The sequence below is a fragment of the Macrobrachium nipponense genome, chromosome 2 (assembly GCF_015104395.2).
Source record: "Macrobrachium nipponense isolate FS-2020 chromosome 2, ASM1510439v2, whole genome shotgun sequence".
In the NCBI taxonomy this organism is placed as follows: domain Eukaryota; kingdom Metazoa; phylum Arthropoda; class Malacostraca; order Decapoda; family Palaemonidae; genus Macrobrachium; species Macrobrachium nipponense.
The window spans coordinates 60,680,865-60,708,690 of NC_087201.1; the positions used below are offsets into that span (position 1 = coordinate 60,680,865).

The following is a 27,826-nucleotide window of genomic DNA, read 5'->3' on the forward strand; positions in this document are numbered from 1 at the left end:
CTGAATCCATGGGAAATAAATGGAAAATGTTGATTTAGGACAACACTTTTTCCCTATTTATATTGTATGTCATCATCAAGCCGTGTCGTTCCTTTAACCATTCTATAGAGCATTCTTCGGTCTATCCGGAAATGTATAATTCATGTATGTATGCAAACTGTATCTACAGTTATTTATGTATATGTACTCATTAGAAAACCCAAATCTACTGGCTCAGAGTTATTTTTGCTCTCAGTGCTAGTCGGTACTACTTATCCGTCCGCACTTGTCTTTGTCACCCAGTTTGTCTGCAATAAAGCATAGTACCCAGTTACCTGTCTTTCTCTCTTGTCCTCACAACTTGTGACTTCCCAGAGTGGTTCGTGTTCAGAGTCATTAACAGAACCACATGGCGACTAGTCTTGGCTCTGATGAACCCAATGCCATTAATGGACTAAAAACGGCGACTCTGCATGTTTTGGCGTTTATTGACACTTGTCGATTATTTCCAACACCATTAGTGGACTAAATATGGCACCCTCACACGTTACAAGTCACGAGGACAGGTGCTGGGTGCTGGTCAGTCAACACAGAATCAGGTGGCGAGCCAGACACATCCATAGTGGACTAAACATGGATGCCACCATATATATTTATAAAATATATATATATATCTATATATATATATATTATACGTATATGGTGGCATCCATGTTCACGACTCAGTCATTCCCGTTACGCATTTCGGAATATTATGTAACTAAATAGCAAAAAAATCGTCAAAAATCGTCATGTATTCACGGAACTCACCGTCCTGTAAAAACCGTTAAATGTGGGTGTGGCCTAAATCATCGGTGACTTGGTGTACCTACCGAATCTCATCTCAACTTGCGCAATGACGTTGTGATGGTACATTGCGGAAGTCGTCATGGAGTCAAATCAGCTGCCATTTTTTAAGTTTTTTTTATTTTTGTGGAGCCCAAGCCCCACGACTATAAGATATTGATCGCCAAACCCAGCCTTTACCAAGGCCAACAGAATTACTTTTACGAAAGTCGCGGTCTGAAATCGCCAATGTGTTGGTTTGACATCAATAACCATTCTGTCCTGCTGAGGTGACAGCCTTTCATGTAGCCTACCTACATTAAACTATAGCTACTCATGAAGATGCTGACAGGCTTTTAGAATTTTTCTCATCATCGTTGTGCCTATGGCCAGTAATACCAGTGTCTTCATCCCTAGATATAAAGTAGCAACCAAATAAAAATTATTTAAAAGTTATTTTCCTTTTCTTTTATCAGCAAAAGCAGCCACACTATCAATTTCAAGTTTCTCACAGCATATATATATATATATATATATATATATATATATATATATATATATATTTAATGTAATAATACCGTACTACATCTGTGACATGAAGTTGTTCATTTTGGGAAATTAAAAAGGCTCTTGTATTCCTTCAATTTACTATCGTAACCAAATAGAAAAACTTAATATTTAACATTTTTCAAATGATCACACTGTATAAACAAAGTATCTCCCACTGGAATTTTCTTTCTTTAAACAAATGGACAAGATAGATGATATTGAATGAATTCATTTCTTATTATTCAATGCAAAGCTCTATTCCATTCATTTCAATTGAAGTGATTGCCGGTTTGTTGGAACCCGAGTAGGAAACCTGCATTCCTAACACCAAGGTCTGTCCAGCTGTCTGTAGGCCATTGTAACTCTCGTTAACGAGAGTCGCTGTGTTGCCAGAGGTGGTCTCATTCGCCGTGTAGGCCTGCAAGGATGAGATATCTGGTTACCAGCTTTCTCATTAATCAATATTTTCCTGATATCATTTTCAGTTTTAGATCATCATTCATTCTCTCGTGGCATGCATGGGCCCATGTGTGCACACTAAACTCCGGACATTTCATGCGCTCTTAACTCATTTTAGGTTTATGACGGTTGATGATAAAGAAAAAAATATCAGTATGACTAAAAGACAATTTTGAAATTTGTTGTATAGCGCGGCCCACTTCTACCCTGATGCCAGGGTCTACATTAGTTGCAGTCATAGCACTATTATTACCTCGACGTGATCGACGGTGTCTGAGAATGTGAGGATGATTGTCCAGGAGGATACTGTCACTGGGAAGGTGACGCTGACGTCCAGCTGGTAATTGCCTGTCCATTCGTTTAATAGTTTCACACTGGTACACGCATAGCCTCCAACAGGTAAAGTCGTTGTGGTAGTTTCTGTCAATTAAACCCAGATATTCATTAAATAGGGCTTTTGTTTGTGTTTGTTTTTATGGTGTTTTTACGTTGCATGGAACCAGTGGTTATTCAGCAACGGGACCAACGGCTTTACGTGACTTCCGAACCACGTTGAGAGTGAACAGGGTTTTTACACTACGTTTTGCATCATAGTTGGTATGATGCCATATCTCATGGGAAACGTGGATAGTCCTCTGAAAATGTTGCCCACTTCCTCTGATGTGACTGAAAATTGTATAAAAATTCTAAATGTAACAATTCAACCTGTAACACTTAAGATATCTTACTGTATACTTACTATTATTTTGACGGGAACACCTGTGAATTGAATTATCATACTTTTACATTACCAAATATGTTTAATTTTGAAGGTGTTTTTGTCTCTTCAAGTTTGATTATTTTTGAAATCTTCTTCATATGTTTAAGTTGAAGGGCGCTATCAGAATATTTAATTAAAAAATGCTACATTTTAAGGACGTGCTTAATTTCTTATATTGATTTGCAATTATGCTAGTAAATTGTTAAAATACGTGCAGTTTTGTACATAATAATAAGTCTCTAATCAAAACTAACTATCATATGTGGTGGTTAGGCAAGTGCGGTAATTCTCCTAAGGAACACCTTGCATCATTCACAATAACAAATAACTGTACCTGACTTTAGGGTTAAAATCCACAATGTTTCCTATGACAACCATGATTACATGTTACAGGACCTCCCCAAGTTACGTCAGGTTCGGGTTATGTTGTTCCAGACTTAAGGCCCTTGGCTCATGGTACTGTTAACCACAATTTTTCAGCACTGTAAGTGGATTTACAGTACTGTTACCTGCTTTATGGCACTGTAACCCGGACTTATGGCACTGTAATAGTGCTGTAAGTGCTATTTATTCCCAATATAATTATGATGAATTGGGTTAAGGCAATTTTGGCTTACAGTGCCCCGCCAGGAACAGAACCGCCAATGTAACCCGGGGCGAGCTATAAAGATAATGTACTGCATTATGTAATTCAAAATTTTTATTTTGAAAAAACACTTTGCTATCCACAAAGATTAGGTACCAGTATATATATATATATATATATTATATATATATATATATATATATATATATATATATAAGAAAATACCACATAAAAATAATAGGCAGAAATTCGTCGCCGAGCACTTTTGTCCTTTAATAAGACACTGACTTAAAAGATGAAAGCAATCGGGTACAAATTTCTACCTATTATTTTTCCCATGGTATTCGCTTATATCATGAAGTCACGTGGTTCTACTGTGATTTTTTAAGCATGCACGCACACACACACACACACACACACATATATATATAATATATATCTATATATATAATATATATATATATATATATATATATATATATATATATAGATATATATATATATACAAATATATATATATATATATATATATATATATATATATATATATATATATCAATGTAGCACGAAGGAACACATGCTTGAGCATATCCTTAAATACACAGTAGATAGGTGAGTGAAACTGGGGACTTTGAAAAAGTACTTTCGTAGTTTATTTCTACCTTCTCAAGTTCATAAGTGTGAACTTGAGAATTTCGAAATAATCTACGAAAGTAGATTCACTCACCTTTCTACCATGAATTTAAGGATATAATATATATATATATATATATATATATATATATATATATATATAGATATAATATATAATATATATAAACACACGGACACATTTATAAAATAAAAACACTAAAAACTGGAAGTGAATGGTAGGCAGAGTGGGGGTTATGATTAAAGTAGATATAAGAATTAACTACGATAAGTAGCGTGGGTTTGAACAAAAAAGATGCTTATAGATACATGGATGAAGTGATCATTATGAAACAGTTGTGATAAAAGTTTGAGAGTAAAGTCGAAAGTTGTACAGTGGACTACAGTTTGAAGCATTTGTATACGGATTCTAAGTATTCGCGGATTCTAGCTATTCATGGGGGTTTCTGGGATGCATCCCTCGCGAATATGGGGCCTCCACTCTACATGCCATGCAGTTGATAGAGCTCTTAAGTAGAGCGCGTTGTGGATGTCTAGTATGCTTTAGGTGAAAACGAAGGTTGCCTTAGAATATGCACAGAGCTCAGCGACTTGTTTGGTGGAGAAGTTCATTTTGGGAAGAGGTGAGTATTTTTAAGCACTGGCGAAACTGAGAGTAGGAAAATTAAAATTGAAAAGCAAATTACATTTGCAAAATTAAACAAGTAAAAAAATGTACCGAGGTTTCTTCAGCGCCATCTAGTTTTCGTACAGCATATAATGCTGTAAGAAACTTTCAGCCATGGCCCATGAAGCTTCTACCCTCAGCCCATGAAGCTTCTAGCCTCGGCCTATAGGGCTGCCAGAAGTATGATTATAGCTAACTTTAACCTTAAATGAAATAAAAACTACAAAGGTTAGAGGGCTGCAAATTTGGTATGTCTGATGACTGTCACTGGAGGGTGGGTGATCAACGTACCAATTTGCGAAGTCATCAAGCATCAGTACTTTTTAAGACTGAGGGCGAACAGAAAAAGTGCAGACGGACAGACAAATAGCCATCTCAAAAGTTTTCTTTTCCTAAAAACTAAAACAAACATTCACACTTTTAAAGCATTACGAAAATAATTTCCAATACTTCTACCTCTGATGCAGATAGTGTCTCCGTTGAACTTTATTGATGCGATAACTGGAACCACTGATCCCTCAGCGAACCTAAAGGATGCCGAAAGCAGAAATACACATTATGAATTCTTAGTTTCAAGGAAAACATATAATCAGAACTGCAGGTCTAACCTGTAATCAAATTAATAGTAATGAACGACACTGTCTTTATACAGCGAGAAGAAGAAAGTAAAAATTGAATTACGATGCACAGCATGAATATACAACTTCTGAATAACGGGAGACGCACTTGTTCCCTAAAAAAAAAAAGGTGAAGGTACCCTCATCGCAGGGGTCGGAACAAAATCTCGTCGTCCTTAGAAATAAGGTTTTCACTTTTACTAGAGATTTGTTGAAAATAAACTCTGTTTCAGCTTTCTTGATACCAATCTCAGTCAGTTGTAGTGGGTTATTTCTTGAATTTTTGTGTCTGTCACTTTAGGGCATGATACTTTCAGTTCTGGAGGCGTGAGAATTTCTTGCATAGGCATTGCCATTCGAGAACCCGGCCTTGGATCCGAGCGAATACAAACCACCAAATAAATTTCAGAAATCACGTGATATATATCTTTTCATTTAGTCATATTATTACTGAGCACTTCGTGGATCTATACGTTCAGCTTAGTCATTTTCTTTCGTGAGAATGTATTACAGAAAATTTGCTTTTTCGTGGCTTCAGAATGTTAGCAAATTCGTTTGCTCATCGCTTGTGGATTTTATAACTAACGGGAGTTATTCGTATTCAAAATGCATGATTATGAAAGTTCTATAAAAAAAATACAGGAAAGTATAAGAATTGAAATTTACACAGATATACTGACAAATTATAAGACCCATAATTATACAGTAATAAATATGAAGGCTTATATAGAAAATAAAAGGACTATCCTCTCTTCATTCTTGTCATTAGTAACCAATTAATGCAAGACAATAAAAGCTAGTTATGAAATATTGTTTGACCCCACACCTATAACAGACGAAAAGGCTGGAAAATGGTTCTTACCGATACAGGAAATCAAAGGAGAGAGTACTGCCAGAAGACAGTTGGGTGTTGTCCATAGTCACTGAGAATCGGGTGTCACTGAGCCATGTTGTCGTTCCAGTCCATTGCTGCCAGTGTCATCAATGGGGAGGTAAGTGTATACACATATATCGTTCATTTATTCTACATTATAGAATAACTAAGAAAACATGGACATACAAAAAGGAATATATTAGAGGAGCTACGAAAATTGATTATAAAAAAAGGGAGTTTATATAGAGAATTCATTCAAGTCAAAAGAAACTCAACAAAATTGTATCATAATTACCTCAAAGCTCGTCAAGGGAGCTGTAAATTCGAATTCAACTGTCCATGAAGTGATTGCCGAGGATATAGGGATGCTAACTTTACCATTCCAGCCTGTGTTCCAGGAACTAACAACTTGCAATAAACTCTCACAAGATGAAATGCCACCACTCGTAAATAATGTTGGTTCATGGGTAGTTGGAACAACAGTCACTGGATTTGTTGAATGGATGTCTGTAGTTTCATTAGGGTTAGCAGACTCTGTTATCTCTGGGTTTGATGAGGTAGGTGACAATGTGCCTTCACTTGTAACTACAATTGGTTTTTGAGTAGTGGGAACAACAGTTTCTGGATTTGTTGACTGGCTGTCCGTTGTCTCACCAGGATTAGTGGACTCCGGATTTGTCGACGTATACACTGTTATAGTTGTAATGTTACCACAGTTGGCAAGTATCCTCAGAGCAGCAACTGCTGATTGGAATCCAGCATTATAGTCAGTAGTTACCTCATTACTTTTATAGTCATCTCGTCTATCTACATAATTATCACTGGCATCAGGTCCTCCTACTAAGGCTCCTGTTAACTCATGCACATTAGGTTCAGTAGAGGAAAAGTCGCTCCACCCACAAGGAGCTGGAGCTAATGGACACGAACTGCTCGCATGATGAGGACGCTGAGGAGGATTATGTCCAAATCCTACAACAAAGCTACGACCTGCATCTCCCAGCATGTAGTGGATCTGTTCTTTACCAAACTGCCTGTAAATGCCAGGACTAATGCCTAGATCTGCTGCTCGTAAACAAATAAACGCTACGTTAGCAGCATATCGAAGTGATCCCCATTCATTGATAAACACTAATTTCTTTGGTGTTCTTGGCATGCTATATACCATTTTGTCACAGAATGTTTTCAGATCACCTGTGTAAGTACTCTTATCTGCCTCGTCTGCATATTCAGACAACAGTACCTGTACTCCAGGTGTCTTTTCTGCCCACGAGAATTCAGAAACACTTTTAGAAAGCTTGTCATAATGGCTTTTAGCGTCTGACAGGTAATCTCTGTTATTTGTAGCTCTGTAAAGCCACGCAGCTGCCCATGCCAGTTCATCCTCAAACACTCCCCAACTGTTGTAAAATGAGGCTGCATCTGTAATGGACTGGGCATACTTTCCTTGATACTGATTGGCAAAGTTATACAGATCTTCAGCGTGCTGTAGACAAGTGGCTGCATAAGAAGGGTCTGAATCTTTGAACAGGATTGAAGTAGCAGCTAAAGCAGCAGCAGTCTCACCAGCAAGGTCAGACCCTGGCTTACTCGTTGTCAGTTTGAATGCTGGTCTGTACATAGTCATATCTTCAGGTCGGCCCCAGTATGCGTGGTCCACATCCCCATCACCCACTTGACCATAGAACACATTTGCTTCTGGATGAGCCTTGATGAAGTAATCACTTGCCCATTTCACCGCTTCTTTCATGTAAGCCATTTCACCTGCAAATTCAATTTTTACCTGATAAGAAATTCAAAGTAAATTCTGTGTTCGTTATCATTTAGTACTTTGTACAAGCTTTCTCATTTAGATATAAATACTATTTATCAAGATTGGGGTATACTTAACTTACCTGCTGCTGTGTATGCTTCACCATACTCAATAGCACCCCAAGCTAATACAGTGGTCATTCCAGCCATTGGATATCCGAATTTCACATAGTCTCCAGCTGCAATGTGAAATGATTCAAAGAAATCTTATTGTTCTTGTCATGATATGAAAATATTTCTGGTATCCTGATTTTCTGAGTATGGCTACATTATTCTCCTCATCATATCATAGTAATATTTCTTAACATCTAATTAGTACGGAATATACTAATGTCAATGACTACCATCATAATATCCTCCTTCCAGATCGACGCGTTGTTGGGTGTCGTCGTCAATAGCATCGTCTGTTGCTGAATCCTTCCTCCAGGTGACCCGCTGAGACGAGGGTAAATACCCCGACCTTTGAGCCTCATAAAAGAGGAGAGACTTGTGCAGGACTTCATCGTAGTTGTACGAGGATCCCTCCAATGCACAGCCCGGGCCAGTGTAAGGAGCCTGGGTCACTGTCGTTACTGTGAATCAAGAAACAAAATGTTATACGCTAGTGAATTATGACCCACAAAGTTTGGAAAAATAATATCAAATGAACAGTCAGGCTAAGCATCCTTGAAGAACATTTTCAGATGTATATAGAATTTATATTTTTTTTTCTTTACGAAATTAAATAAACACACGATCGCCGCTTCTTTTTGACAATTAAGTAGTACACGTAAAAGTACATCACAATTACTGAGAATCAAAAGTTGCTAAATCGTGGATGTTTAAATGACTAAACGTTCAAGTAATTAATAAAATTGGAAATTTCGTACCACTGAGTTTCTGAATACGCAAGACAAATATGTTCATGTGATTTCTTTATTCAAACAAATATAATAGATTTTTATTTGAAAATTAATGCAGTAGTCTCATGGATGTGCTAACTACCAGTAAATATTTATAAAGTCAGACTAAAATGGACTAGTACACCACCACTTATTTCTTGAAAAAGCAGCTAATCTAAGAAAAACCTCATTTGGAAGCAGAGTTGTAAGCAACTGATATATTAAGAAGAAGTTAATGTAAATAAATTGATAGCAAAAAAAAAAAAAGGCCCACGCTTTCAGTGGTCTGATTACACAAACAAACAAACTTGCCTGTCACTGGCGCATCAGTAGAAAATAGTGGGTCTGGAAAAAGATCATATTTCTTTTATTAATAACTCATAATACATAAATAAATTAAGTACATAAATACATATGAGCACAGAATATTTGCTTTTAGGACGCCATTTCTATGCACATTAATTTCACATAAGGAACAAATTCATAAATGTACTCGCTCAAGATCCTCAAAAATGAACTTGTGGAGGATGTTGACGGAGATGAGTAATGCATTTATCAGATATGACAGATCATCAAATCTCCGTCGAATTCCACCGAAAGAATAACAACTGGATAGAGCCCCTCCCAAGAAGTGGAAAAAAACCCCCAAAGACAAGATCCAAACCGTTTCAGTTATTAAGCAATTTTGACATCAATCAAATACTTTCAGGTTTTCATAAAAACCCTGTCCATTTGTTTCTAGGTGATCTTGCAACCAGACTGACAATCAAACACACAGGAAGAACCAAAATCGTAGCCTCCTTGGCGTCAATGCTCATAATAAGAGTAATTCCATTCCTAGTCAGGAAATACGAAAAACAAAAAACAAATCCAGTTCTCACCATCACTGTCGCAGATATATTGGTCATTGAGCTTAATCGATCTGATGCTTGGCACAGCTGGACCTTCATTGTATCTGTAATGATAATTATGGGAATGCTTCGTTTTGTTTGATAGAATAATTCAGTAAAAATATCACACACATGACAACTACCACTCACATCACCACACACATACACATTTACGGCCAAAATTTTAAATGGAACCGTGTGCTTGGCAATGTTATCAATGCCTGACACTCTCAAGTTTCAGAAATAGTCTAATGCTAATATGAATACGTAATATGAAATGCTGAGAACACATGACCTTTGCATTCTTTACTTTTACTTTTTTGACAACTAATTTTACATTAATACATATGCATACATGAATAAATACACACACACACACACACGCATATATATTATTATATATAATAATAATAATATTATATTATATATAATATTAATCATATTATATTATATATATATATATATCTATATATATCTAATAAAAGGAGCCCATAAAAACACCAAAATGTAGAGAGAAAAGTACTATATTTCAGAGACTGCTGTCTCTCTCTTCAGGTATATGAATGAGAAAAGTTTACAGAAAGGGTGGTATTTATACCAAGAGATCCGTCCACAAGTAAGCCAATTTAGGTCACCCCCGCTGATAATCTTCCTTTAATCTTCTTAAGCGTTGGTTGAATGAAAACTTGGTCGACGACATCTGAGACCCACGCTCCTTTTGAGATGTTCATTACCTGCTTCTCTTTTATTAAGGCCGATTCCATCATTTGATTCTTGTACCGGCAGTTGCTGCTATAAATTACACGTGACAAATTCCAGTTTATTCTATGGTTATGTTCATTTATATGGTTGAAAATAGCCGAGTTCTGTTGTCCATACCTAACTGACCGTTTGTGTCGTATTAATCTCTGGGGAAGTGATTTACCTGTAAATCCGATGTAAGATTGGTCACAGTCTTGGCAAGGGATCTCATAGACCCCAGAGTCCTTGGGAGATGTCTTTTGTTGGACGTTAATCAGGGATTTGGCTAAGGTGTTTGGGTAGGTAAATGCAAAAGGGTTGGATTTCCCAAGGGTGTGGGTTATTCTCTTAATCGTCTCCAGGTGAGGAATTTTTATTTTATTGTTGGGTGTGTCTCTGGTCTTGTCTTTAGGGGGTCGGTAGAAAATTACGTTTGCTTTTTGAATTGCTTTCTCAATTATATGGTCAGGATACTTTAAAGACTAAAGTTGTTTGCGAATTAGTTCAAATTCTTTTTCCAGGAAATCTGGGGAACAAATTCATAAGGCTCTTAAGAATAGGTTGCTAGCTACACCTATCTTGATAGTAATGTCGTGATAGCTAAAATAGTGAATATATGAAAGTGAGAACGTTGGTTTTCTGTATATGGTAAATTTGTATTCTGTCGTGTCTCTGATTATTAAAACATCAAGAAAAGGAATTTTGTTGTCTGTTTCCCATTCAACTTTAAATTTGATGCTGGGCACTAATGCGTTTAATTTTGAGAGGAATTCATTAAAATTACTCCACCTATTATCCCAAAATGTTAGAATGTCATCCACGTATCTCATCCACAGCATGTTTTTGGGTTTTATTGCATTTATTACTGTAGTTTCAAAGTATTCCATGTACAGATTGGCTAAAACAGGACTTAAAGGACTACCCATACTACACCCGAATCTTTGCTTGTAGAATGATTCCCCGAATGAAAATACGTTATTAGATGCACATAATTCAACTAACTTTATTATTTTGTCAAGCGCCAATGGGAAATGATCTGAATAGGGGATAATTTTTCCCTTAAAAACTGAAGAACGTCTTGTACTGGTACTTTTGTGAATAGGGAGTCTACGTCAAGGCTTAAAAGTTTTATGTTGTGAAGTGGTATATGTGCTTCTCTGAATTTGTGACAAAAATCTTCCGAATGTTTAATGTGACTGGGAGAAAAAGTGCCTAAAAAAGGAGAAAGGAGGCCAGCTAACCATTTAGAAATTTTGTAATTGAAAGCTCCGGCGCATGAAACGATGGGTCTGAATGGAAGATTGTCTTTGTGAGTTTTGGGAAGGCCATAAAAGTAGGGTAATTTAGGATTAATTACTTTAAATTTCTCTAATAGTTCAATACTCTTTTTGTCTTGGCCAATTGATCTTACTTTCCGAAAAAATTCTGTGGGAACGTTTTGGAGGGGATTTTTCGTCAGTTTTTCGTAGGTGTTTGTGTCGCTAAGGAGCTGGTTGATTTTGTCGAGGTAGAAGTCTCTGTCCATTATTGCGATTTTGCCGTCTTTGTCGGATCTACTTATTATAACATCTAACTTTTTTAGCGAGTGGATGGCTATCATGAATCTGCGGGGAACAGGATATTTCTTATGAAGGTCAGATAAGGCATTTAGTAACACTCCTTTTAAACATATCTCTTCACGGCTGTAGTTTTGGTGTTTTTATGGGCTCCTTTTATTAGATGGAATTCTGTTGTTACAGAACAGTTTTTACCTAGATCATATTATATATAATATATATATATATATATTATATATATATATATATATATATATATAGATATATTATGGATAATATATATATATTATTTATTTATAGTATAATATATATATATATATTATAATAATATATATATATATATATTACTGTCAATTCATTTGCATTTATTGCTGTTTTCATAAGTATGGAGATGCTTCTTCTCTTATGTATGTTTCATATTTTTTTGGATTTAAGTATCAAATATTTGAAGTATATTTAATTTCTAAATTGCAGTTCGGGTCCCTTACAATTGTGCACACACGAGAAAAAGCAGCAACAATTTTAAAAATAATAAGATGATTCACAGATTACTACTGATATTTGTATGAGAGACAAATCCTCAACTCAAAGAAGGAAGATTACGACTAGTGCTTCTCACCGATAAAGAAAGTCGAAGGCGAGAATACTGCCTGGGGACAGCTGGGCACTGTCCTTCGTCACTGAGAATCGGGTGTTACTGTGAGCTGTAGTCGTTCCAGTCCATTGCTGCAAAATTAATAACACTAGACATTAATGGTAACGTTCTGTAGTTAAGTAAATATTAATTAACAATAGCATTTAGAGTTATAGCTATTAAATTAAGAATAAGAAACAAGATGTTCAGTCATTCATATCTTGGAAAGTTGGATGACAAAGATGGGAAAACCATGTCTCTGTTACTATAACAATCACAAACGTATCTAAGTGTACTGACGACTTACTTGGAATTGTAATCAGCAAAATATTAACAGATACGCACCTCGAAACTCGTCACTGGTGATGTGAACACAAATTCAACTGTCCATGAAGTGATTGTTGTAGTTATAGGGATGTTGACTTTACCATTCCAGCCAGTGTTCCAAGAGCTGGATACCTGCAATATACTCTCACATGACGAAGTGCCTTCTGTTGTGACTACAGTTGGATTATTGGTAGTTGAAACAAGTGTCTCTTGAGTTGTTGACTGACTGTCAGTAGTTTCATTAGGATTAGTAGACTCTGGATTTGCTGACGTAGGTGACAATGTGCCTTCACTTGTAACTACAGTTGGTTTTTGAGTAGTGGGAACAACAGTTTCTGGATTTGTTGACTGGCTGTCTGTTGTTTCACCAGGATTAGTGGACTCCGGATTTGTCAACGTATACACTGTTATAGTTGTAATGTTACCACAGTTGGCAAGTACCCTCAGAGCAGCAACTGCTGATTGGAATCCAGCATTATAGTCAGTAGTTACCTCATTACTTTTATAGTCATCTCGTCTATCTACATAATTATCACTGGCATCAGGTCCTCCTACTAAGGCTCCTGTTAACTCATGCACATTAGGTTCAGTAGAAGAAAAGTCGCTCCACCCACAAGGAGCTGGAGCTAATGGACACGAACTGCTCGCATGATGAGGACGCTGAGGAGGATTATGTCCAAATCCTACAACAAGCTACGACCTGCATCTCCCAGCATGTAGTGGATCTGTTCTTTACCAAACTGCCTGTAAATGCCAGGACTAATGCCTAGATCTGCTGCTAGTAAACAAATAAACGCTACATTAGCAGCATAGCGAAGTGATCCCCATTCATTGATAAACACTAATTTCTTTGGTGTTCTTGGCATGCTATATACCATTTTGTCACAGAATGATTTCAGATCACTTGTGTAAGTACTCCTATCTGCCTCGTCTGCATATTCAGACAACAGTACCTGTACTCCAGGTGTCTTTTCTGCCCACGAGAATTCAGAAACACTTTTAGAAAGCTTGTTGTAATGGCTTTTAGCGTCTGACAGGTAATCTCTGTTATTTGTAGCTCTGTAAAGCCAAGCAGCTGCCCATGCCAGTTCATCCTCAAACACTCCCCAACTGTTGTAAAATGAGGCTGCATCTGTAATGGACTGGGCATACTTTCCTTGATACTGATTGGCAAAGTTATACAGATCTTCAGCGTGCTGTAGACAAGTGGCCGCATAAGAAGGGTCTGAATCTTTGAACAGGATTGAAGTAGCAGCTAAAGCAGCAGCAGTCTCACCAGCAAGGTCAGACCCTGGCTTACTCGTTGTCAGTTTGAATGCTGGTCTGTACATAGTCATATCTTCAGGTCGGCCCCAGTATGCGTGGTCCACATCCCCATCTCCCACTTGACCATAGAACACATTTGCTTCTGGATGAGCCTTAATGAAGTAATCACTTGCCCATTTCACCGCTTCTTTCATGTAAGCCATTTCACCTGCAAATTCAATTTGTACCTGATAAGAAATTCAAAGTAAATTCTGTGTTCGTTATCATTTAGTACTTTGTACAAGCTTTCTCATTTAGATATAAATACTATTTATCAAGATTGGGGTATACTTAACTTACCTGCTGCTGTGTATGCTTCACCATACTCAATAGCACCCCAAGCTAATACAGTGGTCATTCCAGCCATTGGATATCCGAATTTCACATAGTCTCCAGCTGCAATGTGAAATGATTCAAACAAACGTTATCTTTCCCTCTTATCTTGATATGAAAATTTACATTTTATTCTAATTACCTGACTATGGTTATATTATTCTCATCATATCATTGTAATATTTCTCAACATTTAATTGGTATGGAATATAATATCAATGACTACCATCATAATATCCTCCTTCCAGATCGACGCGTTGTTGGGTGTCGTCGTCAATAGCATCGTCAGTTGCTGAATCCTTCCTCCAGGTGACTCGCTGAGACGAGGGTAAATACCCCGACCTTTGAGCCTCATAAAAGAGGAGAGACTTGTGCAGGACTTCATCGTAGTTGTACGAGGATCCCTCCAATGCGCATCCTGGGCCAGTGTAAGGAGCCTGGGTCACAGTCGTTACTGTGAATGAAGAAGCAAAATTTTTATGCAAGGATCAGATGTGAGCCATAACGGCCTACACGAAGGGAAAATTATAATATCATCTGTTAGACTGAACACTTTTGTGGTATATTTCTTACTCACTTAAATTTAAACCCTTACTCTGGATAAATATGAGATAATATGCTATTGAAATTTGAATGTACACATAATTTAAAGTGCTATACAAATACACAAGATACATAACCACAGTGAAAAAAATAGACAAATCATGGATGATCAAGTGAATAAAAGTTAAAGTAACTAAAAAAATTGAAGAGTTACACTTCATTGTGTTTCTGTATACTGAAATAAAAAACGTTTATGAGTTTGAAATCCAAGTAAATAAGAATATTTCCATGAAATATTCAATGCTGTGGATCTCTCATTCTGGTACTAGCTAAATATTTATGAAGTGAGACTGAAATGTGTTAAGATGCCACCTAGTTTGTGAAAAAGCAGTTATTATAGAAACAGCTCATTCATATGCAAGACTCTGAGTAACTTGTATATGTATTAAGAAGACTAAGTATAAAAAAGACAACGGATTCTACGACATCTTTACACAAAGGCAAATACTGAACCCCAGGATAGCACAAAGCAGCAAAGAATCTCAAAGTTTCAGGGGAGTAATTACATTCTTCTTGAGATTTTCTTTATGAATATTACTGTGAGGTTCCGATCAGTTACTGGGGGCCTCAGGGCATCCTCGTTATACAATTCTATGCGACCCAATGAGTTCTCTCAAGAAACAAATCCAGCACTCCTGATTCACGTGATCTTTTACACATTATTCAGAAGCTACTTTATGGCATTGTTAGAACTGTCTTAACTAACATATGTCAAACATTGAAAGCTTTGCAACCATATGTATTGAACTCCCTTTCTAATTTGTATATAGAATGGTTAACCATTTTCCAGGTGTAAGAAAACACATCTTGCTGTATATAGATATCTCTGTTTCTCCCTAATGTCAAATGCTACTTTTATGCTGGCAAGAGTTCTTGACCTGTCAGGGATTTTGTGTCAATAAATTAGAATACACCTTGACTCTGCCTCTTACTTGCCACCCAGTCGAATATGATGTTACAAACAAACAGAGAAACTTGCCTGTCACTGGCGCATCAGTAGAAATCAGTGGGTCTGGAAGGCAGATCATATTTTTATTAATAACTCGTAATACATAACGGGAAAAATTAATTACATATATTCATATTAACACTTACTTGCTTTTGGGCACGTTTGTCAATTTGTATGTTTCTGCATCTAGGGGAATAAAGTCATAAATTTCGACTAGATATACTCACTGGGTGACCAACTCAAGATTCTCCGGGGTGAACCTACCGTCTCTTAAGTGACAACTAAAGTCATTTACTAAAGACAATTGAATACTTTTAGGGTTTCAAAACAATATCCGAGGGATCGTGCAGCCACAATGACAAACGGACATCCTGCCCAAAGCGAAACCATAACCTCCTTGGTGTTGGTTTTCATGATAAATGTACAAAGAACAAATCCAGTTCTCACCTTGACCGTCGCAGATGTCTTGGCCATTGAGCTTAATCGATTGGATGCTTGGTACAACTGAACCCTCATTATATCTGTAATGATATTAGGAATAGTTATAAAAATGTTGATGATGTCTCTTGTGATTTATTTCACAGAATAATTCTGTATTCATCTAAGAACTGGGATATACAATTTATGCCAAAGGCCAAGCGCTGGGACCTATGAGTCTCTTCATCGCTGAAGATAATGTTGAAACAATTGTTATGGAGGGTAGAAAGTAAGATGGAAGAGAATACGGAGAGTGGTATAGTAAAAGGAATGAAAAGGGCTGCAGCTAAGGGCCGAAGGGATGCTGCAAAGAACCTTAAATACTGCCTACAGTGCACCGCATGATTACTCAAATAACACAAGTGCACGCACATGCGCACACAAATATAAATAAGACAACTTGTTTGCCCTCATTTGCATATTCATTTTTTATTAGCACTGAGATGCTACTTTCTTTCCAAGACTTTCTTTTTTTGTGTATTGAGTATGGATATTTCTTAAAATATAGTTGGCATGTAAATGGAATTTTTTACTTGCCCTTTATATTTGTGTGCAAACACTAAACAACAATAACAACAGCAATAATGTGAGATAAAAAAAAATTCCTAAGAGAATTGCAGAATAAAGGAATTCTAAAGGAGGAACTACAAAGGATGTTCTCACCGATAGAGAAAATCAAAGGAAAGGACACTGCCCGAAGGCAGCTGGGCATTGTCCTTCGTCACAGAGAATCGGGTGTCACTGTGAGGCGTTGTCGTTCCAGTCCATTGCTGCAAAAATAAAAACACTAGACATTGCCTCTAAGGTCTTTGACAGTTAACTAAATACTAGTGGATAATACAGTGCAAACTCGTTATGATTTACTGAATATGAAATCAAACATTTGGAATACAGGATCTGCGATTCAGATTTCATTCAAAAACTAAAAGGTACCAATGGAAAGATTCATTTCGTTTACTGTAGCAATTGCAGGTATTTTGACGCAAGAGATAATTTACAATAAATAGTACTCAGGAAAATACTATGGATACACACCTCGAAACTCGTCACTGGTGATGTAAATATAAAATCAACTGTCCATGATGTGATTGCTGTAGATATTGGGATACTGACTTTACCATTCCAGCCAGTGTTCCAAGAGTTTAATGTTTGCAGCACACTCTCACATGAACCAGTCCCTGGTGTTGTGATTACAGTTGGCTTACTGGTCGTTGAAACAACAGTTTCTGGATTTGTTGACTGGCTGTCTGTTGTCTCACCAGGATTAGTGGACTCCGGATTTGTCGACGTATACACTGTTATAGTTGTAATGTTACCACAGTTGGCAAGTACCCTCAGAGCAGCAACTGCTGATTGGAATCCAGCATTATAGTCAGTAGTTACCTCATTACTTTTATAGTCATCTCGTCTGTCTACATAATTATCACTGGCATCAGGTCCTCCTACTAAGGCTCCTGTTAACTCATGCACATTAGGTTCAGTAGAAGAAAAGTCGCTCCACCCACAAGGAGCTGGAGCTAATGGACACGAACTGCTCGCATGATGAGGACGCTGAGGAGGATTATGTCCAAATCCTACAACAAAGCTACGACCTGCATCTCCCAGCATGTAGTGGATCTGTTCTTTACCAAACTGCCTGTAAATGCCAGGACTAATGCCTAGATCTGCTGCTCGTAAACAAATAAACGCTACGTTAGCAGCATAGCGAAGTGATCCCCATTCATTGATAAACACTAATTTCTTTGGTGTTCTTGGCATGCTATATACCATTTTGTCACAGAATGATTTCAGATCACTTGTGTAAGTACTCCTATCTGCCTCGTCTGCATATTCAGACAACAGTACCTGTACTCCAGGTGTCTTTTCTGCCCACGAGAATTCAGAAACACTTTTAGAAAGCTTGTCGTAATGGCTTTTAGCGTCTGACAGGTAATCTCTGTTATTTGTAGCTCTGTAAAGCCACGCAGCTGCCCATGCCAGTTCATCCTCAAACACTCCCCAACTGTTGTAAAATGAGGCTGCATCTGTAATGGACTGGGCATACTTTCCTTGATACTGATTGGCAAAGTTATACAGATCTTCAGCGTGCTGTAGACAAATGGCTGCATAAGAAGGGTCTGAATCTTTGAACAGGATTGAAGTAGCAGCTAAAGCAGCAGCAGTCTCACCAGCAAGGTCAGACCCTGGCTTACTCGTTGTCAGTTTGAATGCTGGTCTGTACATAGTCATATCTTCAGGTCGGCCCCAGTATGCGTGGTCCACATCCCCATCTCCCACTTGACCATAGAACACATTTGCTTCTGGATGAGCCTTGATGAAGTAATCACTTGCCCATCTCACCGCTTCTTTCATGTAAGCCATTTCACCTGCAAATTCAATTTTTACCTGATAAGAAATTCAAAGTAAATTCTGTGTTCGGTATCATTTAGTACTTTGTACAAGCTTTCTCATTTAGATTTAAATACTATTTATCAAGACTGAGGTATACTTAACTTACCTGCTGCTGTGTATGCTTCACCATACTCAATAGCACCCCAAGCTAATACAGTGGTCATTCCAGCCATTGGATATCCGAATTTCACATAGTCCCCAGCTGCAATGATAAATGATTCAATGAAACCTTATTGCTCCCAGTCATGATGATAAGAAAATCTTTCTAGCATCCTGATATTCTGCATATGGGTACATTATTCTCTTCACCATATCATTGTAATATTTCTTAATATCTAATTAGTATGGAATATACTACCATCGTAATATCCTCCTTCCAGATCGACGCGTTGTTGGGTGTCGTCGTCAACAGCATCGTCAGTTGCCGAATCCTTCCTCCAGGTGACCCGCTGAGACGCGGGTAAATATCCCGACCTTTGAGCCTCATAAAAGAGGAGAGACTTGTGCAGGACTTCATCGTAATTGTACGAGGATCCCTCCAATGCACAGCCCGGGCCAGTGTAAGGTGCCTCGGTCACTGTCGTCACTGTGAGTCAGGATAACAGAACCTTTGAGAAGCATTATATAGCACGAGCTTGTTGGCGGACTACGCGCACTGGGCAGACAAACAGCTTTAGACAATTTTGTTGCCAAATTAAGAATGAAACACATTTTGTTGCCTTCCTGTAGAAGAATGGGATTAAAATATATATAACAAAATGAAAAAACATGAAGTTCAGCATATGTATAATGTGTGAGGCAGATTAGAGAAAAGACTATTTCTGAGTTAGCTAAAGTTACAGCAAGCACACTCATATACCTTTTGGAAGGAAACGTGAAAATAAAACAAAGAAAAAGCTGGAAAGGCTAATCTGTAGAAACCCAGTAAGACACAAAACAAAATAAGAAAATATTTGCTCTGACTCTTAAATTCTAATGTTTCTCTTCCTAGTCAGATCATGGTTTGCATACATTTACAAGAGTTTTTGACAGATGAAAAATACAGATTGTAATTCGTCTTGGCATCTCATTTGCTTATAATGATTTCATCTCAGAGCGATATCGAATCCCACCATGGGTAAAAGTTTTTCTTCACTTACATTTCAGATTTCCAAGATTTCAATGGAAATACTAAGGAATAAAGAAGTCAAGGGCTGAATTTAACTAATAAACATCGTTCTCTCTCTCTCTCTGTTTATATATATTATATATATATATATATATATATATATATATATATAGTATACGTATTTGTATGTTATATGTATGCAAGCGCATAATGTCGATGATGTTATGTAAATAGGAAACATGAATTTACAACATACCTTCAGTTGGTTGTGGAGTAGTTGTTGTAACAGCTGGAAATATATAAAAATAACTTATATTACTAAATTACTCTCCTTATGCATTTTATCCCTTTACATTAATAGACAGATAGATTAAAATTAATATTTAAAAGATTGCAGCACAGTCGTCAAAAATATAAATCAAATATGCATGTCTATTTTGGTTGTCTTCAACCCTGCCCTGCCCTGCCCTGCCAGCTACAAAGAATTATTTTGAGTTCTTGATATACATCAATGCGATATTATTTATATCGTGTACACACACACACACACGTGTACAGACAGACATCATAAATATTATATATATATATATATATATATATATATATATATATATATATATATATATATATGTTAAAAGGAGGAATGTGCAGACTTATCATTTTTAACTTCCCATGGAGACAGAGTCTGAGCGACAGCTTAAGAAAGCTGATATCTCTTTTCTGGGATGGTGTGACACTAAGATGCTTACTTAGCAGGTCAATGTTCGTTCTGTGGGTATGTGAGTTCGTGAGGGCTTGTTCAAGGTGCCTCTTCGTCAACACCCCAAGTAACTGGGGCATTGACGAAGAGTATGAATTTGTGTGTACGTGTGCGCCTCTTCCGTTCATAATGGCATCTTTAGCCAAAACTAGGGGAAGACTTACGGAGAAGTCTGTGAGAGAAAGGCAGAGCCACGATGGCGTGTGCCAAAAAGTTTCCTTTTGAAAGTGTGTGATTTTCCAGGCTGCAATGGGTGAGTTATTATGCTTTAGCCAAAGTTATGGCTTGTCTCTAATAAGAGAGGATGGGCAAGTGAACATTGGCATGGTAATGAGGTTTTCTAGGCAAGAGTACTAAATGCACTGAAGAAGATGAAGATGGGAAGGCAACCGGACCAGACATGATCCCGGTGGAGGCATGGAAAGCATTAGGAGATGAAGGAGTGGATATACTGTACGATCTTATGATAAAGATCCTTGAACAGGAAAAGATACCAAATGAGTGGCGTGGGAGTATATTGATCCCAATTTTTAAAGGGAAAGGCGATGTCCAAGAGTGTGGTAATTATAGGGGCATTAAATTGATGTCCCACACTTTGAAGATACTGGAAAGGATGATAGATGCTAGACTGAGAGAAGAAGTACAAATAGGTAAAGAGCAGATGGGATTTATGAAGGGAAGGGGAACAACAGATGGTATATTTTGTCTGAGGCAAATAATGGAGAAATTCGGGGAAAGACAAAGGGACCTACATATGGTATTCATTGACCTTGAAAAGGCTTATGACCGAGTCCCGAGACAAGAGGTATGGAGGAGCCTGAGGGAGAAGATGGTGCCAGAGAAGTATGTGCGATTGATACAAGAGATGTACCGGAATGTATTTACCAGAGTGAGGAGCAGTGTTGGGGAGACAGAAGGTTTTGAGGTGAGAGTAGGATTACACCAGGGGTCGGCTCTGAGCCCATTTATCTTTAACATAGTGATGGATGTTATAATAGAGGAAGTAAGGGAGACAGTACCATGGAACATATTGTATGCGGATGATATTGTTCTGTGTGCAGAGAGCAGGGAAGATCTGGAAGTGAAATTGGAAAGATGGAGACAAGTACTGGAGGACAGAGGAATGAGAATAAGTAGATCCAAGACAGAATATATGTGTACCACCACTGAGGGGGATGATAGAGAAAGTATTCAGCTTGGTGGAGAGCAAATAAGGAGAGTTGATAAGTTTAAGTATTTGGGATCTTTTGTTAACGCTGGAGGAAGTATGGAAGAAGAAGTAAAACATCGGGTACAGGCAGGCTGGAACAAATGGAGAGCGGCCTCGGGAGTTCTTTGTGACAAAAGAGTGCCGCTTAGGTTAAAAGGAAAATTTCACAAGACGGTGGTAAGAACAGCAATGCTGTATGGTACGGAAACAGCAAGCATGAGAAAAGCAGAGCAGAAGAAGATGGATGTGGCAGAAATGAGAATGCTTAGGTGGATGTCTGGGGTAACAAGAGTGGATAGGATCAGAAATGACTACATAAGGGGGTCAACTAAGGTGATGGAAGTATCAAAGAAAGTGCAGGAGGGGAGGCTGAGATGGTATGGACACCTGTTGAGGAGAGATGAGGACCACGCTGGGGGACATACTATGGGGGTGGAGGTGCAAGGAAGAAGAAAAAGAGGGAGACCAAGAAAGAGATGGAAGGACTGTGTGAGAGGAGACTTACATGAGAAGGGAATTGATGAGGCAGAAGCACAAGATAGAAATAGATGGAAACGGCTCATCCGAAACGGCGACCCCATATAAAAATGGGAACAAGCTGGGAAGAAGAAGAAGAAGATGGCTTGTCTCTTACTTTGACATTTTGTAAAGATGTTCCATTTCATTTGATCTTTTGACTTTGTCTTTACAATTGTGTGTGCTCACTAGTGTGTTTTCCTGTCTTTTAAACAGGTGGATCTATTGAGGGGACCAAGTGTCCTAGTGAGGGGACTAAGTGTCCTGTGTGGAGGGAACTATAATATTTTTGGAGAAGAGATAATTGGTATGACTAATTACTGATTAAGACTATATAAATACCGGGGGGTTGTCTGTGAGACTTGAACTTTTATCATTCTATTAATTATCCTGTAAGAATCTTAATTATTCAGTTAGTACTTTACTTTGAATACATGTCTATTTTTGTAGCTCCGACTCTGATTTGATGACCTGATGGAATGGAGAGAGAGAGGTTGCGAGAGAGAGAGAGAGAGAGAGAGAGAAAGGGGAGGGACTGAGTGTTACCAGTTCGCCTTCTGCAATGGCTAAACACTTACCAAATATGAAAATAGCGGGGCGATGCTCCTGCTATTTATATATATATATATATATATATATATATATATATATATATATATATACAGTAAGTACAAGTACAAGGTATAAACACCCACACACATACACTATATATATATATATATATATATTCATATATCTATATATATAGATATATATATATATTATATATATATAATAATATAAAATATTATATAATATATAATATATATATATATATATATATGATATATATATATGATATATATATATATATATATATATATCCTATTATATATGTTAATATAATAATAGTTATAATATATATATATATATATTTCTGTATATATATATATTATATATATTATATCATAAACTATAAACATTAACATATATGTACATATATATGGAATACATATACATTTAGCACATATATAGCTACATAGATATAATTAGATATGTCGAAGTAAATATACTCAAATTTCACATGATAAAGCAGAGAACTTATTGCAGAAATTCCAATAAGTTTTCGGTCATTACAGGAAGGAACATTTGGCATTGCAACAGAAACAGAATGCAGTACAAGACTTTCGATAAACTGGGAAGACACATGATTTACTGAACTATGTAAAAAAAAAATGGTCATGGGACAACGTGCTCTAATGAGGGAACATGATTCGAAAAACAGCCAAAAGTTTTAATGAGGGAATTAGGAAATGATTTAACATCTTTTTTTATTTCACGTTTGTATCTAAAGCCGTTGTCTGTGACAATAGGGATCTCCTCATTATTTAAAGCTCTGCCTGTTCGGCAACAATTACCCGTGTCATGGTCAATGCGCGCCTTAAGAATAAGGAACGTACTTCAATTAACACATTACCCAACGTTACAAATTTGACTAACGAATACAATAATTACACAGGAACTGATCGATTCAGACAAAGTGTCCTTGAAAGTAAAAAATCCACCAAAGTTGGAAGTGCTTTTGAAAATACAGTGAATTTGACATGGGGATATAGCCTATTAGGGCCTGAGACCCTGGAGAAAATTCATAATATACAAATTTAAACAAATTTCACAGAACTGGACGCGACAAACTTTTTTTTTTTTTCTGTAAATCATAATGTTGCTTGGGATGATGTTGAAAAATTGTCCTAAAAACCCTTTAAATGACAGGAAAAGAGTTTGATAGATAATATTTCTTGCAGTAGTAAGAATGTCAAAAATCGCCTTTACACAAATCCGTCTTCACACAAACTAGAAGCCTTGTGTAGCGGGTTTAAAGGACAGTGGCTGGAAAAGCTAGACAGGTTGCAGACTCTTCATTGCATCTTACAACTTCAACATGAAAATGCAAACTAATCTTTGGCTTTAGTCTCTGTATTAAATTTGATTCTAAAATCAAAATCACTCTCATCAGTGATCGCGTTTCAATTATTTTTGGCCAAAATGTAGGTCAGGACAATGTAATGGATGTAGTGCTTACCATCTGTTTAAGGTGACCATTCACTAAAACAGGGGTCTTTAAAGAACAGCCAACTATTCTAAATGATAGAATTGAATTGAATACTATAGAATTTAGGCCAAAAGCCAAGTACTGGGACCTGTGAGGTCATTTAGTACAGAAACGGAAATTGACAGTAAAAAGTTTGGAAGGTGTAAAGGAGGAAGAGCTCGCTGTTACGCTATGAATCAACTGTTGGGAGAGGGTGGAAAGTAAGATGGAAGAAAGATAATATAAAAGGAAGTACAGTAAAAGGAACGAAAGGGGTTGCAGCTAGGGGCCGAAGACACTGCAAAGAAGTAATGCCTACAGTGCATCGCATGACGTGCAGTGTACAGCATACGGTGCACTGATGGTACTAGCCCCCACGGGATCTAAACGGTAGAGACTTTTGCTTTGAGAGCAGACAGTTGTAAATGTAAACAGAGTTCGCTGTAAGAACATTAAAATACTTATCACGTCCTCTAGCAAACATTTTTTTCTGCTTTAGAACTAGTGTTTACTAAATGGCGCAGACCTCCCCTCAATCATTTCACTGTTTCTGTCACTCTCAGAATTACCAAGAATACTAATCTTTCTTTTGCTCACAAGTTTCACTTCCTGCTTCCACTTGAGTTGGATAGATCTTTTCTGCTGCGTTTTGTATTTAGGGGAGTTTCATTTCAAATATTTTAATATGGCGGCTTACAACGTACTCTCGCATTTTATCAAGTAATCATATTAAATCTTGACATCTTAATGATCGCTCTGGCATTATAACTCTTGTTCTTATCCTGCGTTTCATTACAGTATTCTAATAATTTCCTGTTTCATTATTTCAGTCACTTTAAAATTACAATCAGTACCCAAAGGGTTGCTGATAAAAATATCTCTAGGAATGTAGAGTAGGTTTCTTTCTTTTCTTTTTTTTTTTTTTTTTTTTTTTTTTTTTTTTTTTTTACTTAATCTGGTGTCACAACAACTGGGTAATTGACATCGAAATAAATTAAATATTAAAAATTAAATTTTAAATAAATTTCATATAGAATTATCTAAAAATATATACATATATAAAAATTTTGTTCATATATAAAAGTTCTTACATAGATTTATATAACTGCTCTATATTACAATCCTTTCCTAGAATTGTAGTTAGGATAAAATTACCTACTCTGTCACGACCCCAAGACAGGGACCAATGTCTTAAATTCCTAAATCTGGGACATTCAATCAACAAATGTTTCACAGTCAAGGGCACAGTAGAAGGCTTACAGCCATCACGTTTTTATTACGAACATGACTCTAAGAGTGATCATAATGTATTGAAAATAGGCCTTGTAATTTTTATTCATAACAGTTAAACATGACGATAAAATCTCCTGCTGGAATGGGATAGTTTCATATATTGTTGTTAACGAATAAATAAATAGTAAAAGAATAAGATGACCTACCCTCACCAGTGCATACGTTTTTCCCATTAAGCAAAATCAACTTGATGGTCGGTACTGGAGTCTGCTCAGCAAATCTGGGAAAACAAATGTGATGCAATGAGGAGGAGGTTGCTACTGATAGACTTATGATGTTACACGAAAAAGACTTATCCCTTAAACATTTAAATGTATCTAAGTTGGTCTTCTGTTTTGTAAACCAAGAAAGAACTGCACAACATATTACACCACGTGCTTGTACAAAAAAAAAAAAAAAAAAAAAAAAAATGACCAGCATATCATGAAAAATAAATCTAGCATGCCTAAACATGACCGTCCTTCAGAGATCAATGTTTTCACCAAATACTTATAGTCCATTTTCTGGCCTGATAAATTAGAACTGCGAGGAGGAGTCTAACTCGTTGCTTACTGGCTGCACAAGCGCAAACGTACTCGATCTCCTCTCTACTCCCTCATTCGACATCTGTTCAGTTCTATACAACAAGAAACGAAGGACTAAATACACAGCACGAAAGTTAAAGTAACAATCCGACAAAAACATCAAGAAAGACGGCTTTCGAGGTGCATGCAGTCATCGAGAAAACTCCTAACAAAAACTAGCTTTATGAAATTGTTTTTGATAGGCTAAAAGGTAAGAACTCTATCCGGCAAGTCTGAAGCTTTTCGAGATCATGAAACGCTAATAGCAAATGTTGAGACAAGCGACAGAGTAGAAAAAGAAATCGTTAGAGAAAAATTGAAGACTATGAACGTGACTTCTCTTTGGGCTTATTATTCACTCGAGACTGATACGAAAAAGCACCTTTGAGGAGATAAATATTAAAAGACGCTTTCGGAGAGTCCAGTTTTGGTAGGATCTTCTAACTCTTGCTGGAGAATTGTCACGGTTTTATTATCACAGACTTACCAATTACATAACGTAAGGGACAATGCTATTTCAACAAATAGCGTGAATCTTCTTGTTCTACCTGATATTTGAAGATGTTAATAACGTAACACTTTAGGAAGCAATTGTATGAGAATGGTGTTTCTCATTAGTTAACAGAAAAATGAACGACTTTCCTTGAAATGAAAAGGAAACCAGAAATTGTCCAGAGTAATCAGACAAAAGCGTGCAAGGAGATTAAAAGAGTCATTTTAGTTTTCTGTAAGAAAGAAACAATTGTAAAAGAAAATATTGAGGTGGATATTTGTCTGTCCGTCGGCACTTTTTCTGTCTGTCCTCAGCTCTTAAAAACTACACAGGCTAGAGGACTGAAAGTTGGTATGTTGATCATCTACCCTCCAATCATCAAACATACCAAATTGCAGCCTTCTAGTGTCAGTAGCTTTTATTTTACTTAAGATTAAAATTAGCCAACAACATGGGCCACCACCTGGCCGAGACTGAAAGTTTCATGGACCACGGTTGAGAGTTTCATGGGCCGTGGCTGAGAGTTCCATACAGCATCATACTCTGTACAGAAAACTCGATTGCCCCGAAGAAACTTCGATGGATTTTTTTACATGCACAGTATTGTCCTTTTTCAAGTCTATTTCTGCTCATGAAGGAAATACATAATGAGGATTATAAATTCGAACAAAAGGATGAAGGACCTTTGTCTGTCAGTTTTCAGTTGCTTTTCTTTATCACAATACTTTATATATCGTCTTATGCAGGGGGGCGTCATTTGAGGGGGCTGGGGGGTACTTGCCCCACAAAGACACTGATGGGCCCCCCAAGACTTGGTTTGCAACCTCCTAGTCTTTGAAATAATAATAATAATAATAAAATTACTCCAAGGTGAAGCCTAAATGGGCCCAAATTATAATAAATTTTTCAGGGGGACTTAGAGCGGCCCTCCTACCCCCACACGATGAGG

The 27,826-nt window shown here is 37.1% G+C and overlaps 1 protein-coding gene across 1 annotated transcript in view; it reads right to left on the reverse strand.

Moving 5' to 3' along the window:
* Window positions 1-1,504: 1,504 nt before the first annotated feature.
* LOC135221192 (uncharacterized) overlaps window positions 1,505-27,826 on the reverse strand; it is a 102,539-nt gene continuing 76,217 nt past the window's right edge. The window contains 19 exon segments of the mRNA XM_064259014.1: window positions 1,505-1,771; window positions 2,066-2,232; window positions 4,933-5,003; window positions 5,956-6,062; window positions 6,263-7,728; window positions 7,860-7,955; window positions 8,121-8,348; window positions 8,970-9,002; window positions 9,539-9,612; window positions 12,464-12,570; window positions 12,824-13,497; window positions 13,500-14,279; window positions 14,411-14,506; window positions 14,670-14,897; window positions 17,645-18,838; window positions 18,970-19,065; window positions 19,222-19,449; window positions 20,228-20,260; window positions 25,968-26,041. Coding sequence (XP_064115084.1) covers window positions 1,592-1,771; window positions 2,066-2,232; window positions 4,933-5,003; window positions 5,956-6,062; window positions 6,263-7,728; window positions 7,860-7,955; window positions 8,121-8,348; window positions 8,970-9,002; window positions 9,539-9,612; window positions 12,464-12,570; window positions 12,824-13,497; window positions 13,500-14,279; window positions 14,411-14,506; window positions 14,670-14,897; window positions 17,645-18,838; window positions 18,970-19,065; window positions 19,222-19,449; window positions 20,228-20,260; window positions 25,968-26,041 — 5,932 coding nt within the window. The 3' untranslated portion in view covers window positions 1,505-1,591.